The 17,253-nt window shown below is 40.2% G+C and overlaps 1 protein-coding gene across 1 annotated transcript; it reads right to left on the bottom strand.

Moving 5' to 3' along the window:
- Positions 1-249: 249 nt before the first annotated feature.
- On the bottom strand, positions 250-949 carry LOC129520451 (NHP2-like protein 1). Its single transcript, XM_055341459.1, has one exon. It carries the CDS (start codon positions 947-949, stop codon positions 563-565), a length of 387 nt encoding a protein of 128 aa, XP_055197434.1. The 3' UTR covers positions 250-562.
- Positions 950-17,253: the final 16,304 nt, after the last annotated feature.

Genomic DNA, 17,253 nt, shown 5'->3' with positions numbered 1-17,253 from the left:
ATGGTTGGAATTTGGGGGAAAGGGGAACATCACATTACCAAAGCAAACAGCAGGAGCATATTGGCAAATGACACTTGGACACACATCTAACAACCTCAAAGAATACATGCTTTCTCCCCTAATGACCCATAATCCCCTAGAGAACAAACACATATGGAATGATTCTGCACTCCAGGCACGAAGGATACAAAGTGAATGGTGTTCACATCCACCATGTCCTACACGCAACAGGAAGTGAGCTCGAACCAGATCTCTAACGAGGCTCTTCCCTGCATCTGAATGGTGTCACCACTCTGTTTCTGCCTGTTCTCGGCATTAGTTCATTTTTCAAAAGGGAGGAAAGGATGGTAGAGAGTAGAATGGGAGACAGAGGTGGGGTGGGGGATTAATATACAGAGAACAACCTGTAAAACAAAAATAATACAAAAATGCAAAACCCGGATTTAGTACTAGAATATAACAAGAGAAGGTAGCCGGGGAAACTACATGCGAACAGACGATATGATACACAACCCCAGGGGGAGGACTGGACTCAGTGAGGAGTGGGACAGAGGCCAGTGGTTTACACTAAGAGCCTTTCGATGGACTGCTGAATGGACTGGATCTGCTGCTTCAGCTGCGAGCCTTCTTTGATGGTGACAGAACAGGCAATGACAGGCCTGGACACCCCACAGGCCCGCCCGAGGGCCTGCTTGGAGCGCACAAACACGTAGGGCACGTTCTTACCTTCACACAGCAGCGGAAGGTGCAGGATGATTTCCAGGGGCTCAGCGTCTGCAGCCATCACGATGAACTCAGAGATGCCTCTGTTGAGGGTTTTGGTGGCTTCGTTGGCTCCTTTCCGAAGCTGCTTGTAGTTACATGACTGCTGAACAAGGTCCAGTAGTTTCTTGGTGAGGTGGGCATCTGCAAGGGGGTAGGCCTTGGGATTTACATCAGCCTCAGTCATCTCTGCGATTCCGCGGTCCCGCCACCCCTCAGGGAGCGCCGGCGACGTCAGAACCGGACGAGTGGAAAATCCAGTTTTCCCTTTAAATATACATATTTCAGAACGCCTGGGTAGCTCAGTGGTTGAGTGTCTGCCTTCAGCTCAGGAGTAATCCTAGGTCTCAGGATCAAGTCCCGCATGGGGATCCTGCATGGCCTGCTTCTTCTTCTGCCTATGTCTCTGCCTCTCTCTGTGTGTCTCTCATGAATAAATAAATAAAATATCAAAATATATATATATTTGAGTCCATGATATAAGAAACACACGGGAATGAGCACTCTTTTCAAAGTCTAATAGAGTGCTGAAAGATTACAATTGTTTGTTAAAAGACAAACTGAGGAATATTAAAAATATTTCGAGTTTGAGCAAAATCAATTCCAATTTAGCAATCAGAAAGAAGTTCAGAGGAGCTAGACAAAAAGAAACTTTTATTGTTGTGCCCAAGATTGCGAATCCGAGAAACCACCAAGGAGCCGACACCGATGCCAACACACGAGAGTTTATTTCCAAGCTCGAGCTTGGGTCCAAGTTTACCCAACACAGCGGAGCAGGGACTTGGACCCCGAGGTGGGCTCCAGCTTAGTTTTAAGGGCTGGGCTAGGGGACCTCCAGAAGGGGGAGGAATTCCTCAAGTTCTGTTTACATTCTGATATGGGGCTTTCAAGGGCATTGAGCTCTGTTCTTATTCTAATAGGGGCTTCCTGCCCTTGGCTTGGGCTCTGTTCTTATTCTAATATGGGGCTTTCTAGCCCCATATTTCTTAAGCCTTAAGCTGTTTTCTTCCTGTAACTGAAGTAAGGTAAAGTTCAGCTCTTAGTCACAGGGGCCTGGGATGGCTTTACTTGTGCTAACGCTGAACTTAAAGTGGAATGGCCTTAATTTTCTCGGCCTCCACATTTATAGATAGAAGGAAGCAAGAATAAGGAAGTTAGTTATATTACCAAAAAAAAAAAAAAGAAGGTTGTTTTTATAAAGTTACTTTATTTTAGAGGATGGGAGGGATCTTAGGCAGATCACCTAACCAGTGTTGATCACATGCTTCCTGACTGACAGGTTTTGAGACTCCATTTCTGGGAAAGCTAGGACTGAGAAGTCTGGTGACATGGGACTTGGTATAAGTGATTCCATTTTGGGCCTGTTACTTTGTTTTCAACATGTTAAACAACTCTTAAAATGTCTGTAGTAATGTACAGCATATATATATATATATATATATATATATATATACACACACACATATATACACACATACACATATGTGGTAAATTATATGTAAGTTATATATATATAAATTAATAATAATATATAATAAATAATACATATTATTTCTTCAGCCTAATACATAACTGAAAATCATTATATTCTAAATAATTTTACTTGTTTAGACAGAAAGTAATGTATTTTTTCAAAGATTTACTTATTTGGGGATCCCTGGGTGGCTCAGCAGTTTAGAGCCTGCCTTCAGCCCAGGGCATGATCCTGGGGTACTGGATCGAGTCCCACATTGGGCTCCCTGCATGGAGCCTGCTTCTCCCTCTGCCTGTGTCTCTGCCTCTCTCTCTCTCTGTGTGTGTCTCTCATGAATGAATAAATAAATAAATAAATAAATAAATAAATAAATACATACATACATACATATTTACTTATTTATTCATAAGAGAGAGAGAGGAAGAGACATAGGCAGCGAGAGAAGAAGACTCCTCTCAGGGATTTCAATGTGGGACTTGATCTCCAGACCCAGAATCACACCCTGAGCCAAGGCAGACGCTCAAACACTGAGCCACCAGGCCTCCCGTAATATGTATTTAAAGTTAAATTTTTACTTTTTTACTAATGTGGAATCTTTTGGAACATAGCCTCTGACCAAGGGATACATTTTACACTGAAGGATGTGTTCTGAAAGGCACATGACCCTGGGATCCACTGCTTCTCCCACATAAGCACATCAGCTGGAGGTACGCATCGTGTCATTCCACTGTCACACACACTGGCATACAAAAGTCTTCTCCATAACCCTGGAGGGTTTGAGAGCCATTTTCTAGGATGCAGCACATGCACTAAAATGAAAACATGATATTGTATAGAAGTAGAATTGACTCCTGCCATCATCATCCCCAGTATCCCACTGTTGTGCCCAAGATTGCAAATCCGAGAAACCACGAAAGAGCCGACACCAATGCAAACACAGAAGTTTATTTTACAAACTCGAGCTTGGGTCCAAGTATACCCGACACAGCAGAGCAGAGACTTGGACCCCGAGGTGGGTTTCAGCTTAGTTTTATGGGCTGGTCTAGGGGACCTTCAGAAGGGGGGGGGTAGGAATTTCTTAAGCTCTGTTTACATTCTGATATGGGGCTTTCAAGGGCATTGAGCTGTTTTTTGTTTTTTGTTTTTTGTTTTTTTCCTGTAACTGAAGTAAGGTAAAATTCAGCTCTTATTCACAGGGGCCTGAGAATGCCAATGCTGAACTTAAAGGTGGAATGGCCTTAATTTTCTCTGCCTCCACAGTAGGGTAGCAGAGATGGTTCATGCAAAGGCTTGATGTGCACTAGCACAGTTGGGTAAGAACATAGGCTCTGTCTTCCTAGGTTTCTGCCATTACCATGAGAACATTGGCAGGTAGCCTACTTATTGATCCCAGAAGAACAAAAGATTCGGAGCAGAATCCATCCAGTCAATGAGCAGACCCACAGCTTAAAAACAAGCTCCCCCAATAGATCTTTGAGCATGATAGTAAATGTTTATTGTTGGAGATTTAAAATAAATAAATAAGATAACCTTGTCAGGTTATCTATAGACTCTCCTAATTGTGACAGTCAACCTGAGTTCAAAAATTCAAGAAAAATGAAAATTTCTGGAGGGCAAAATCTGTTTCATCTCATTTTTCGCTTTATTTCCGACTATAGTCTTTTGAATGTATTAAGCATTTGAAAAAAATAATTGTGTAATCACGAATTTCCTATACTTGGCAAAAACATACAAGAACCTAGTTAAGCATATTAGAATATTGAATATAAGAGGGGACATTATGTTGAGTTCTTTTCCCTTGATTTTAAAATATATTCATTGTTGCAGTAAAACACCAGTTAACTTTAAAAGTGCTATTACAGCTGACCCAATAATACCAAATATTCACATTAAAGTAAGTGCTGAAGAATTCATGAATTGCTAACAACCTACTATGAAGTGTATTCTTTGTGTCTTTTTTTTTTCCCAACAAGGAAGAAAACAGAAATCATCAATTTAATTATGTGTGCTTGTATTCCCTCTTTTGTTATCCAAAGGAAGAACACTGTTATTTGTGACTTATTCAACCTACTACAAAATGTGCAAGTTAATTTCCAACTTTATTTTGTAATGTGAAGTAGGGAGGCTTTAAGCTGTCACAGCCTATGACAGGTATTTAAAACTTGTGTTGCTAGTTCTAACTCTGTTCTAAACATATTCAGAAAACTGACATTTCTGAACAGACTATGTCTCGATTCTGACTGGCAAGAATATTTAATGGAATAATTTATTCTCCATTGAATGAAAACTATAGACTAAAATTGAAATGACTAGAAAAGGTAACTTCTGCAATTAATGTAGTATACTTTCAATTAAAAATCAAAATCAAAGGAAAATGCTATTTACTGAACATAATTAGGTCAAACCTAACTCTTAGGCTAATAATTTATAACATCAATCAACCAGCCTTTCCCTCTGCCTCCAAGGAATTAATCTATTGTTAGAACTAATACAATATTGGTTATGTAGACAAAAAGTAATTTCTTCTATCTCTGTTTTACTTATATAAAAAATTCCTAATGACTTTGTACATATTGTCATTTGGTCAACAAATTGAATTTAAATTATATGTTGATTAAGAAACTAACTTCCTAAGAGAAATGCTTTATTACAATATCAGCAGAAGTGTCTTGTTATGTTACAATTCTTAAGAAGTGAAATTCTCAGAATTAGAAAATCCAACTCAATTAGTATTTATAATATAATTTATCTTAAGAGTCTTAGAAGTCATGAACTAACTATTTACCTCAGTATATTATTTACTCCAGATAAACTACATAAAATACATAATATATGGTATAATTCCTATATTTATGATATATTCAATCACATAATATATAAAATGTATAAAATAAAAAATAAATACAATATTGAAAACTATGCTCTTTAAATATTCAATATTAAAATATGTTACCTAAATTCACTTACTACCTGTAAAATATAAATGTAAATTTTCATGCTTCTATTAGTTTATATGTCTGACACAATAGTGGCTTAATTCAACTCCTTTTTGAATAGTGGCAACGATTCAGTGTCTTTTTTTTTTTCAATGATATATTTATTTATTTGAAAGAATGAGAGAGAACACGAGTGGGGGACAGAGAGAGAGGGAGAGAGAACCCCAAGCCCACTCCACATATAGCCCAGAGCAGATACGTGACTAGATCCCATGACCTGTGATATCCCAACCTGAGCCAAAACCAAGAGTCAGGTACTTAACCCAATGAGCCACTGAGGCACCCCAAAATAGTATTTAAAAATATGCAAATCCCAAAGGAATCCCAAGGGTTCCTTTGAAAGTAAAACCTGATTCCAAATCTGGTAGAAAAGGTACAAGATGTACCTGGGATATTGTGCAAATGGTAATGCAAATGAAATAATTAATAGATAATTTTAGTCATGTCAAAAATATAAAGGTCCAAATTAATGAGATCCCTACTGGCTAATTATGAAATACATGAGGATGAAATCATATAATATCTAAAACGGGCTTACAAACAATCCACTGAAGGGTGGATGGGGTGTTTTGTAGGATCTATAGATAAAATACAATCGATTCTGAGTTGACAAGTTGAATTTAGGCAATGAATCCTTGATGTCTCATTATACCAGACTCTACATTTTTGCATGTGTGAAAACTTCCCTTAAAAATATTAACTGTAGTACTTTAAATGTAATGTATGTTGTGCCCACAATTGGGAATCCGAGAAACCACCAAGGAGTGGACACTGATGCAAGCGCACAAGGGTTTATTAGCAAGCTCGAGCTTGGGTCCAAGTATACCCGACACAGTGGAGCAGGGACTTGGACCCCGAGGTGGGTTACAGCTGGGTTTTTTATAGGCTGGTCTAGGGGATTTTCAGAAAGGGTGGAGGAATTTTTCAAGTTCTGTTTACATTCTGATATGGGGCTTAAGGGCATTGAGCTCTGTTATCATTCTAATATGGGACTTTCTACCACAGGCGTGGGCTCTGTTGTCTTTCTGATATGGGATTCATTCTGCAGTTTTTCCTATAAAGTTCAGCTCTTATTCACGGGGGCCTAAGATGGCTGTACTTGTGCTAATGCTAAACTTGAGGTGGAATGGCCTTGATTTTTCTCGGCCTCCACAATGTATTCTGATGTATAGGTAGTGTTTCACAAAGATGAAATATACTGTTTTAGCAAAAATTACATTTTTTGTTTCATCAGGATTTATATCATGCATTCTTAAGTCATGCTTAAAAAATAAAGAGGTGATACAGAAAAAGAAATATGTAATAAACACTGCTTTTGTCCTTCTGAAACCCTCATCATCCTTTGCTTATAAAATGGGTTCTTCTTAACACATAATTAGGCTTGCCTCTCAAGCTAGGCCAAGAAGACTCCTCTAGAATGTGTACCCAATTTTTAGATCAGATTAAGACTAAAAAACTTCTATGGTATGAATGAATATAAGGTTACTGAAGGACATCACGTCCAGCAATTAGTAGGAATATATCTAAGAGATGGACTAGGATCAGAGATCTCTTGAGCATTTAGTTTCAGTCATGCCTAAATGTCTGTATAAAAATACGTTCTTAGGGATCCCTGGGTGGCACAGCGGTTTGGCGCCTGCCTTTGGCCCAGGGCGCGATCCTGGAGACCCGGGATCGAATCCCACGTCGGGCTCCCGGTGCATGGAGCCTGCTTCTCCCTCTGCCTATGTCTCTGCCTCTCTCTCTCTCGCTGTGTGCCTATCATAAATAAATAAAATAAAATAAATTAAAAAATAAATAAAAATACGTTCTTATTTTTTAAGGTATTTTAAGTTAGAATTCTCTCACTTTTAATCTAAAATATGTTAATGAATATAGGGACAATAATGACAGAATCAGCTGATAACTATTTGAGATCGTTTTGTAAATCAATTAGTATAAGTACTATATGTATAAGCAGCTAGATAAATGGTGCCTATTGAATCAGATACAGGATAGTGAAAAAAATCTAAGGTAAAACAGAGGCCCATGATCATTGGCTGAACAAGTTGATAAGAATATTGCCAGTGAGATCACCAGCTGCCTTAAAGTACAAGATAAAGAAGGATGGTTAGGAATATATTTATTGCAATTTATATGCAAATACCTTAGGTATATTATATTTGGAATTACTGAACAAGTAAAGACTGAAAAGAACAGCTCTGTAACAATACATTGGAGAAGGCAGAAAAATTAAAACAATGATACATAAAAACTAGAAAGAAGACTCCTGACTAGATTAATAGAATTTATATGTCAGAATGACAAAAACTTCTCACCAAGAAAGTGAGAGTCTAGCATCAGAACCATAGATTAATGTATATTAATTTCTTTGTAGTTTCAGAGTATATTTGAGTTAAATATAAAAACAGTTTATAACCCATTTGTTTTTATGGGCAGTCACTCTCTTGCTGTTCTCTTTTTTCATATTCACTTTAAAAACTGTTTTAATTCTTTTTGCTTTAAAAGAATTTCTAGTTAATTTTACACATCAAAACTTATGGATTTTGAGGCTTTTATTTCATAATTAAAGTCAGAATTTTGGTGCCAATATAAGGTAAACTTATGCAAATACCACACATTAAGGGAAAGTACCTTTTTTATGCTATGAAATACAAGGAATACAGGGTCCACTCCCAATTATAATAGAAGGCAAGGAATGATTTGTTTGAATAAGTAAAGTAACATTTCAAAGAATAGATGATTTTATTCAGGTTGCTCTGTGAATGTTTGTTTTATTCTAATAGTATTCAATATTTGCTGAGAAAAAAAGAAAAAATAAATGCTCCTAAAAGAAATAATGTTTCAAGCATAAAATTGTCAATGAAATGCATTTCTACTCCAAATAAAAATGTATTTGTATTTTACTTAGTTTTATATTCATGGAAATTCTCATTTCCAATGTACAGATAAGCAAATCTAAACTTCATTCAATTTTCTGCATTTCCCACCTATTTCAATCATAAGTAAGTTAAAGGGTTTTTATTGTTTCTTCAAAGTTGTTCAAAGTTACCATAGCAAGTTTTTACAGTTATCTAACAGTCCTATTTTAATAGTTACTGTATACGGATACTTCATTTAATATTTAATGTAGTCCCTCAGTTAAAAATAAAAAAGGAGGAAAACAAAATCATGGTATTAATACTGTGAAGCCCTCTTAAACTTCATCTTAAATCACCTAAATATCACTTGGCAAAAATGCAAAAAGTTATACATTTCTCCTTATGTAGTTATTCCCTAATTAAAAAAAATACTCAACCGGAACACATGGCATTCTTTTATAAACTTTTAATTGATTTATTAGGTTGTAACTAAATCAGATAATTAGTTAACATGGAAATATATGACATTTATGAGACATTATCTATTAACACTGTATTTTTTAAATTCATTTGACAAGCGCTTATAAGAGTCAATTGTATGCTTAGCTATTGTTCTATCTTCCATGTATATAATAGTGAGAACAATAAATATATAATCTTCTCCTAATATGGGTAGGAAAGGAGGCAATAGTTTGAAAAACAAATGACAAATGCACAAAAAACATAAAATGTAAGGTACAGGTGGAAGAAAGTTACCAAAAGCTATTACAGTGAATAATGAGAGGGAGACATTCAAGGTTATCACAGAAGGCTTAATTGAGATGATATTCAAGGTGAAACCTCCAGAATGATTTAGAGCCACAGAAGTGCACTCCATAAGAGCACAGCCTGTTAAACGGCCTTAAGCCTGGAAAGGGTTGGTATATTTGTTCAATGAGAAAGGCCATGTTGCCATTGGTGGACCAAGTGATGGAGCATCATGGGATTTTGCTGGTGTAGTAGGTCATCATAGACCTCTGACTCCATATGTCAAAGCAGGAAACATGAATTTTACTCTGAATGGACAACTCCCAGAACATAAAACTAGTGGTTGGGGTAAGGTGAGGAAATGTTGGCTGATAGTACTATTGCATAATGTGATTTAGATTGTTAAAAGATCACTGGACTATGAAGAATATATTGGAGTTGAGAATTCCAGTAATTATTCCTTGTGCATTTTACCTATAAAAAAGCAAACATTGGGATTTCTTTAAAAATTGAGACTCTAGGGATGCCTAGAGGGTGGCTCAGGTCATGATCCTGGAGTCCTGGGATGGAGCCTGCCTCTTTCTCCCCTCTCAGTGGGGAGTCTGCTTCTCCCTCTCCCTCTGCCTCTCACCCTGCTTGTGCATGCTCTCTGTCTAATAAATAAATAAATAAATAAATAAATAAATAAATAAATAAAATCTTTAAAAAAATGAGACTCTACAATCAGAGAAAGACAATCATCAGATGGTTTCTCTCATATATGGAATATAAGAAATAGTGAAAAGGACTATAACGGAAAGGAGGTGAACTGAGTGGGGAAAAACTAGAGAGGAAGACAAGCCATGAGAGACTCCTAACTCTGGGATACAAAGGTTTGCAGAAGGGGAAGATGGTGGGGGGGACGGGATAACTGGGTGACAGGGACTAAGGAAGATACTTGATGGGATGAGCACTGGGTGTTATACTATATGTTGGCAAATTGAATTTAAATAAAACATTTAAGTAAAAAATTTGAGACTCTACATAAATATGATTACATATATTTCTTTAAGGTGGCACTGCTAGATTTCTACTCAGTTATTCAAGTATGCCATTTTCCTGACAAATGCATACAGAACTACATATAAAAACATTTTTTTAAAAAATACTGCATTTCAATCTGTCCTACTACTATATTTACATATTTGGCATTTTGAATACTGTAAAGGCATATCTTTAATTTCTTCTTTAAAATGGTCACAACTCTACAGCATGCTACTGGAATCATGCTGGTACTAAACATCACAATATACACATAGTAAACCCCACAACGAAGAATATTTCAGCCTTAAATATCCATAGTGTTGAATCTGAGAAACCCAGGCTTACCAAGTCCCTGAAAGTAACATAAAATGAACTGGGACACTGTAGAGAGCAAGATGGAATCACTCATAACATGCAGAGCCTGTGTCAGGCAATGAAGGACACAAGCAGCGAAGGACATCACAACTACCAGATCCCAGAGTCCAGCACCTGCTGATGACACACTCAGAACTGATAACCTGCAGACACAGAGGAGGTCTGCAAAGGCCCAAGACTGATTAAATTCCTTTAAAAAGAAAGGATTTCTGCAGCAAACTGCCAGACTCTTCAGAAGCCTGATGCATCTCCGAGAAGAACAGGGATCCTCCACTGCTTGCTCCTAAGAAGCAGTAAAGGCGGAGAGCTGACCAGGGAGGACCCCAGACCCAGGACTTCTTTCAACCAAGCGCCCACAGACTGACTTTCAGTTTCCTTCCTTAACTTCCCACTCCTCACCCCCTCTATTTTGTTCGTGTGCCTTGTGCTGGGCTTTGTGTCCCATGTAAGAAGCCAAGTTAAGCCTGTGTGGTGAAATATCACTGAATTTAGAACTCAGAACCTGCTTTACAATTACTTTAACCTTGTTTTATGACGCAACAAAAACTGACATCGTGGAAGGACACAACTGGTGTGTGTGTGTGTGAGCCTTCACAGCTTTCTCATGACAAAGGTACAACTTTTTTTCCCCCTAAATCTACCATCCAGAGAAGACACAGCCCCCAGGAAAAACGGCCAAGGACATTAACTTGGCAGGATGGTGGAATGAAAGGCGCCGTCCCCTGAAGCCCCTGTCCATGAAGACTTGAAAGAATTCTGGAACAAAGGAGAAAAGGTGAGAGTCTCCCCCCCAACCCTGGTCCCAAACAAGAACAAAAATCTGAGCAGCACCACCTTGAAATGGCAAGAAAAGCAGTTTAGCTTTAAATGCATCACTCAAAATGCATGAGACCATAGAATATTTGTCCTACTCCGATTGACTTATGTCACTCTGCATAATACCCTCCAGTTCCACCCACACCGAAGCAAATAGTTTAGTGAAAGGGAATAAAGGGGAAGGGAGAGAAAATGAGTGAAAATATCAGTGAGGGTGACAACACATGAGACACTCCTAACTCTGGGAAACGAACAAGGGGTAGAGGAAGGGGAGGTGGGCGGGGTGGGGTGACTGGGTGATGGGCACTAGGGGGGCACTTGACAGGATGAGCACTGGGTGATATGCTATATGTTGGCAAATGGAACTCCAATAAAAAGTAATACAAATAAATAATAATAAATAATAAATAATAAATAATAAATAAATGCATCCCTTGGGGCAGCCCAGGTGGCTCAGCAGTGTAGCACCGCCTTCAGCCCAGGGCATGATCCTGGGGTCCAGGGGTCAAGTCCCACATCTGGCTCCCTGCATGGAGACTGCTTTGCCCTCTGCCTGTGTCTCTGCCTCTCTCTCTCTCTCTCTCTCTCTCTCTCATAAATAAATAAATAAATAAATAAATAAATAAATAAATAAATAAATAAATAAACAAACAAGTAAATCTTATAAATAAATAATAAATACATGCATGCATGCATCGCTTGTCCCCAAGCTCGGCTTGGAGCAGAGAGGCCCCCCGGGGGTGTCCAAGTCTTCGGCTCCTACACCCTGGGAGAAGCCCACCTCCGGGTCAACTCCGCAGGATGCGGCCGGCGTAGACCCGGCCGGGTTAGCCCCCTCCAGCTGGGGACCCTCGGACCCCCCCAACAGTGATCCCTGGAGGATCGCAGACCCTGGCACCAAGTCCCCCTCCCCCCAGGCAGAGATGGGTCAGCGAGCCCTGCTGAACCTCTTAAGCCCACCGGGGAGGCCCGTCCAGAGAGATGGCAGCAGAGGGCCCTGCCCCCGTGGACACCACCAGCTGATCTGCCCAGAACTGTGGACGCTGGTGTTGGCTTGCAGCCTCGGGAGCTTCCAGGTGAAATCTGAAACTGGCCCCCCATGGGGAGGACACAAGGAGAGCCTGGAGAAGGAGGAAGGCCACTCCAGAGCGGCAGGTGACAATTTTAATAAGCAAGAAAACTTACTTGGGAGGTTTACTGGGCATCTGCAAGAGAAGTAGATCGCCACCCAAGCCTACCAGAATTTTAAGTTTATATAATGGCCTTAATTGGATTTAATCGGATACACAGTGTAGATGATCTCCGTAACACATTACAGTCTTGAGGTTATGTCTTTGGAGCAGTTTTTAGTGTGGAGAAAGCGAAGGACAGGGGAGGGGGTGAAGAACCTCCAGTTTCCTGGGTGCAGCCTGTGGGTCAATGCTGGTCATGTCCTCTTGAGGACATCTTCCAACAATCCACCCCTCTTGAGGAGCTCTTACAATCTGACACACACCTCATCCGCCCCTTACAGTATACCCAGAGAGGTCAGCAAAGGGTTTCGCCAGCATAGAAGTTACTTGTTAGGCGTGTTAGTTGCTATCTGGTGGTATTGGAAGCAGATGGCACAGCGACAGTATAGTCATATGAAAGAGAAAACACAGATTAAAATAATGATTCCCAATGTGAATAACATTTTTTTTCCCAAGAGCCCCAAGATCTGAACCACTGATTTATTAAGTCCCTTAGGTGGAATTGGATCTCTCAGGGCATTCAATCATGTCCTCATATGATTTAAAAGCAATAATACATTAGCAGACTCCTAGGTATGAATACACAGCATTCTCTTTGAATGATGGCACAGCTGCCTCCTTGTGAGGTAGTGGTAATGTCCAAGGCCTTTCTATTTAGGAGGACAGCTTTTCTCCTTAGACAGATTTCCAGTGTTCAGTAAAGATAGGCTTTACCAGCTATCATTTAAGGCTCGCTGGATAAATGTAGTAAGGCCTTCTATGCATGCTATAACATCCTCCAGGCCAAGGGAGGGGACAGTGAGGGTTACCAATGACTGTACCAAGTGAAAAGCAGGTTGTGCCCAACTGCCATCAAGGAGAGGTAGGTTGGCAACTGTTACCCTGAGGCAGATTCTCCTCTGTGCCCAGGGAAAAGCCAAGGTGCAGTGTTTTAACCACTCAAGTGGAAGCTAAGGTCAAAGATTAGTGCCACCAACCACTAGGTCGCATTATGGCCCTCCCAGTAAATACATGAATGGTAGCACCAGTCAGTGCCAACCTGTCACTATCTTTAATATGATAGAATGACTATACAGTTTCAGTGACATCCACGCCGTATCCTTGGGACAATTTAGGTCATTCTGTTCGGAGTGATTTTTCTGTTTCCGACGTAAGGGTGTGTGAGTGCTCAAGTGTTTTCTAACCCAAGGTAAGCCACATGAACCCATCCCATATCTGAGTTTAGACATCCATAGCTCTGATGGTGGTATTTTTTTAGAACCCTTCCAGTTAACAGTTTAATGAGCTGCCTGGAGAGTTTGAGAAAAGAATACCCATGCCCAGTGCTATTGATAGTGTATGCCACAAGCCAGATTTCTGGATCAGTACTGGTAATATCAGATGAATTAAAAGGCAAATTCTGGCTTGTTCTTCCTTTAATATGCTGCTTTAGAGTCTTCCAATTCCCTCCCTGGTGTGAAGTTACCCTCCATGGTAATCCTAATCAGCTGCAGAGGGGCAACTTCCCATATACCCAATAGTTGGATTGATTTCCTTTGTCAGGAATGAGTGGGCCCACTGCAGAAAGGTGTTCATCCTGTGACTGCATACCACAGGAACACCAGGATTCTAAGGTTGAACACAGATATTTGGTATAAATTTGTATGGAAAAGTCTTCCACCAGGCCACTGTGGTTACCACTCTTTCTACATACTCAATCTGCCATATCTACTAAAGGATCAGTTGCTAGAACCTACACCCAAGTAAAGCATCAGCTTCTCATTTGTCAGGGAGTGTGTCAGCGTCTTATAAGCAGTAAGAACTGCCTCAGATTCTTGCAAGTGAATCCAAATGTCTTTCCATATATCCTCACCCCACAAGGGCTTTTTGTGATCATCCACTTCTCAGATTCCTATTGTCTAAGCTATAGAGTGAATTCCTTTAGAATAGCCCAACTGTCAGTGCAAAGGGTTAATGGCTAGGGCTCATGCCTTAACACCAGCTGAACTGCGCTTGGTCCAGCTCACTGGCTGCTGTGGTCCATTACTGTTTCCATCCAGATAGTGTCAGTGTTAGAGTAGTGACAATGGTCCTATTGGGCAGACTGCCCTGACTATCCTTCTGTATACTAGGCATCTATGGGAATTTCCCCCACTTCTTCTCCGTAGGCCACAAGGGCCACCACAGGAATAGGGGTGGGGGCATTTGTAGTATCCACATACTCTACAGGACCTCGTAGCACCTGCATTTCTAGAGACAGTGGACTAGAAGACAGGTACTCTTCTTCTACAAATAGGTGTTCCATTTAGTCAAAGTGGGGTTTGAGCTATGACAGACATGGGTCAATATAACTTATTCTCAATACATCCCTTGATAGGAAGAGAAATTCTTACCATAAAATACTGTTCCTTTGTGGGAGATTCTACCTAAAATACTGTGTACTTTGCTAGGAGCTGTTGCTCTACTGGGTATATCCACTTTCTGCCCCCTTGCAGAGCTGGGATCAAAATTCTAGTATTCCCTCCTTCTGTTATCTGTTTCACAGTGTTCAATACCATTGCTTCCAGAGTCACAGATACATCTTACTCACATGGTAGCCCTGCCTGGGAGATGCTCAGAGCTTTAATCTGATTCACCAGGATTTTTACCTTCTCATAAGTGTCTTGCTGCTCTGATCCCCACTCCCACACTTATCCTTTTATTTATTAGGCAGTATAAAGGATAAAGGCATCAATGACAGGTGGGGAATAAAAGTCTTCTGAAACCCCCAAATCTCTGCAAAGATTTGCACTTGTTTCACATTCTTAGGAGTCGAATAGGCTTACACCTTATTAATTACAGCTTCTGGAACAACGCATGACTTACCTGACCAAACAACTCCCAAAAACTTTACGGCAGTGTCTGGACCTTGAATTTTCTGTGAGTTCACTGCCCGTCTTCTTCCTTGCAAATGTCCCAGCAAATTCTGTAGAGCATCCTGCAGCAGAAGTAAGTTTTCCCATGTTATCATTATATCATCAATGTAATGAAACCATTTTATTAAGGTGGGGAAGGAGAACAGGGGTGTCTTGGGCTATTATCCCATGACATATTGTGGGATTGTTCAGTAACTTAGAGGAAATGCTTGAAAAGTCCATGATACTCCTCCCACACAAAGACAAATTAATCTTGTGACTTTGCAACCAGGAATATACTTAAAAAAGTATTTCCTAAGTCTAACACATTATGGTACACTCCTAGGACCATGGCCAAGGTATCTAAGATGGTGGGAGTACCAGGCACAGGTGGAAAATACCACCTTGTTTAATTCTTGGTAGTTCAATATCATCCATCATGAGCCATTTGGCTTTTCTACCGGCCATACTGAGCTGTTAAAAACAATGTGGGCATGATGCACAATATGCAGTTGGTGCAGCTCTTGGATAGTTTCTCCTATTTCATTATGCTCCTGGGAAGTTTATATTATGTGACAGTTATCACTCTTGCTCAGGGTGGGAGGCTTAGCAGTTCCTAATTGGTGTTTCCCCCAGCCATGGTTTCATTACTCTAAGCCAGGGATGGAATTTACCAGTAGAAATTTGCAGAGTTTGGTATCAATGTTCAATATGTTCCTTTGTAAGGTATCAATGTGCAATATGTTCCTTGATATTAGAGAGATAAAAACTTAATATTCTCATAGGAAAATTATTTTTTTAAGATTTTATTTATTTATTCACGACAGAAAGAGAGAAAGTCAGAGACACAGGCAGAGGGAGAAGCAGGCTCCACCCAGGGAGCCTGACATGGGACTCGATCCCAGGTCTCTGGGATCACACCCTGGGCTGAAGGTGGCGCTAAACTGCTGGGCCACGGGGGCTGCCCTCATAGGGAAATTCTGAATTTGGAGAGTCAAAGGGACCTTCTTGACCATAACTATTTTCCCTATATAGCCATTGATGGCACTTAGGGGCCAGAAAACTTTTGAGTTACAGAGTACATTTGGCTCCAGTATCCACCAGAGTCATTGCCTTTTGCTTACTTCTGGGGGACCAGTGAACATTGGGCTCAACCTCATGTCTCTGATCACTTTTAATGGCCTTTACCTGGAAGCAATCTTGGCTTAAATTCTATGCCCAGGGTATGGGAGACACCAACTCTGAGTATTCCTGAGGTCCTTGCTGGAGCAAGAGGGCCATCAGGGATGGTAGGGACAGGTGGGCAGGTCTGAACCATTCTTAAGGTTTTAAGGCTTTACACAGGCCAACCAAGCAGTCTTGGGTTGCTGGTCTATCTTGGGTTTCATATGGGATCACAGCAGCAATAAGATTAACCCACATGTGTTTCTAGGTTATTTTTACTGGACCCTTTGCAGATGTTGGGATAGTCTTTTCACTTTTCAAGTTCCCTCTCTGTCTTGGGTCTTACCCATAGCCTTTACATATTCCTAAGGTTTGTCATTTTCCCCAGATCATTATGTATTTCCCAAATTATAAATGTGTTACCCATGATTTGTTCAGCATAGATATCTATTCCATACTAGGTGGTGAGGGTAGACTGTAGTATTTTGGCTTTCATTTCTTCAGTAAATGTGGCTCAATTAGAGCCTTCAAACATAGGACGTAGATGGCCTGTCTCATTCCCAACTCCCTAAAAATTTGATGTACACTCTATAGATTTCCAGGGTTCAACATGCCCAGGGAGGACTTCTTCATTGGGCCCAGTCTCTCAGTAGGCTAAATAATCTAATCAATTAGGGAATGAGTATCCTGAACCCTCCAAATGCACTGTGGGTACTGCCAGAGGACAATCATGTTCCTGCCTGGTCAGAGAAGTGCTGTTTTTCCCCATGTCCCATAGGTATACTAACCCACTAATCATGCCTGAATACTTCCCCTGGCTTTTTGCTGGATTTTGGCAGCTATATCAGTCAGCTCAGCAGAACTAAGATCATCGTGAGCATTTCCTGATTTAGTGGCAACCCTACTGGTTGGCATTGTTGTTGCTGTCAT

This window comes from Nyctereutes procyonoides, unplaced genomic scaffold (assembly GCF_905146905.1).
Source record: "Nyctereutes procyonoides isolate TBG_1078 unplaced genomic scaffold, NYPRO_anot_genome, whole genome shotgun sequence".
Lineage (NCBI taxonomy): Eukaryota > Metazoa > Chordata > Mammalia > Carnivora > Canidae > Nyctereutes > Nyctereutes procyonoides.
Note: the sequence above shows the minus strand (reverse complement) of the source record. Positions and strands in the feature narration are given on the sequence as shown.

What these genes read in the sequence shown, in the direction of transcription:
- LOC129520451 (XM_055341459.1), bottom strand. Translation starts at nt 949, where the DNA reads ATGACTGAGGCTGATGTAAATCCCAAGGCCTACCCCCTTGCAGATGCC.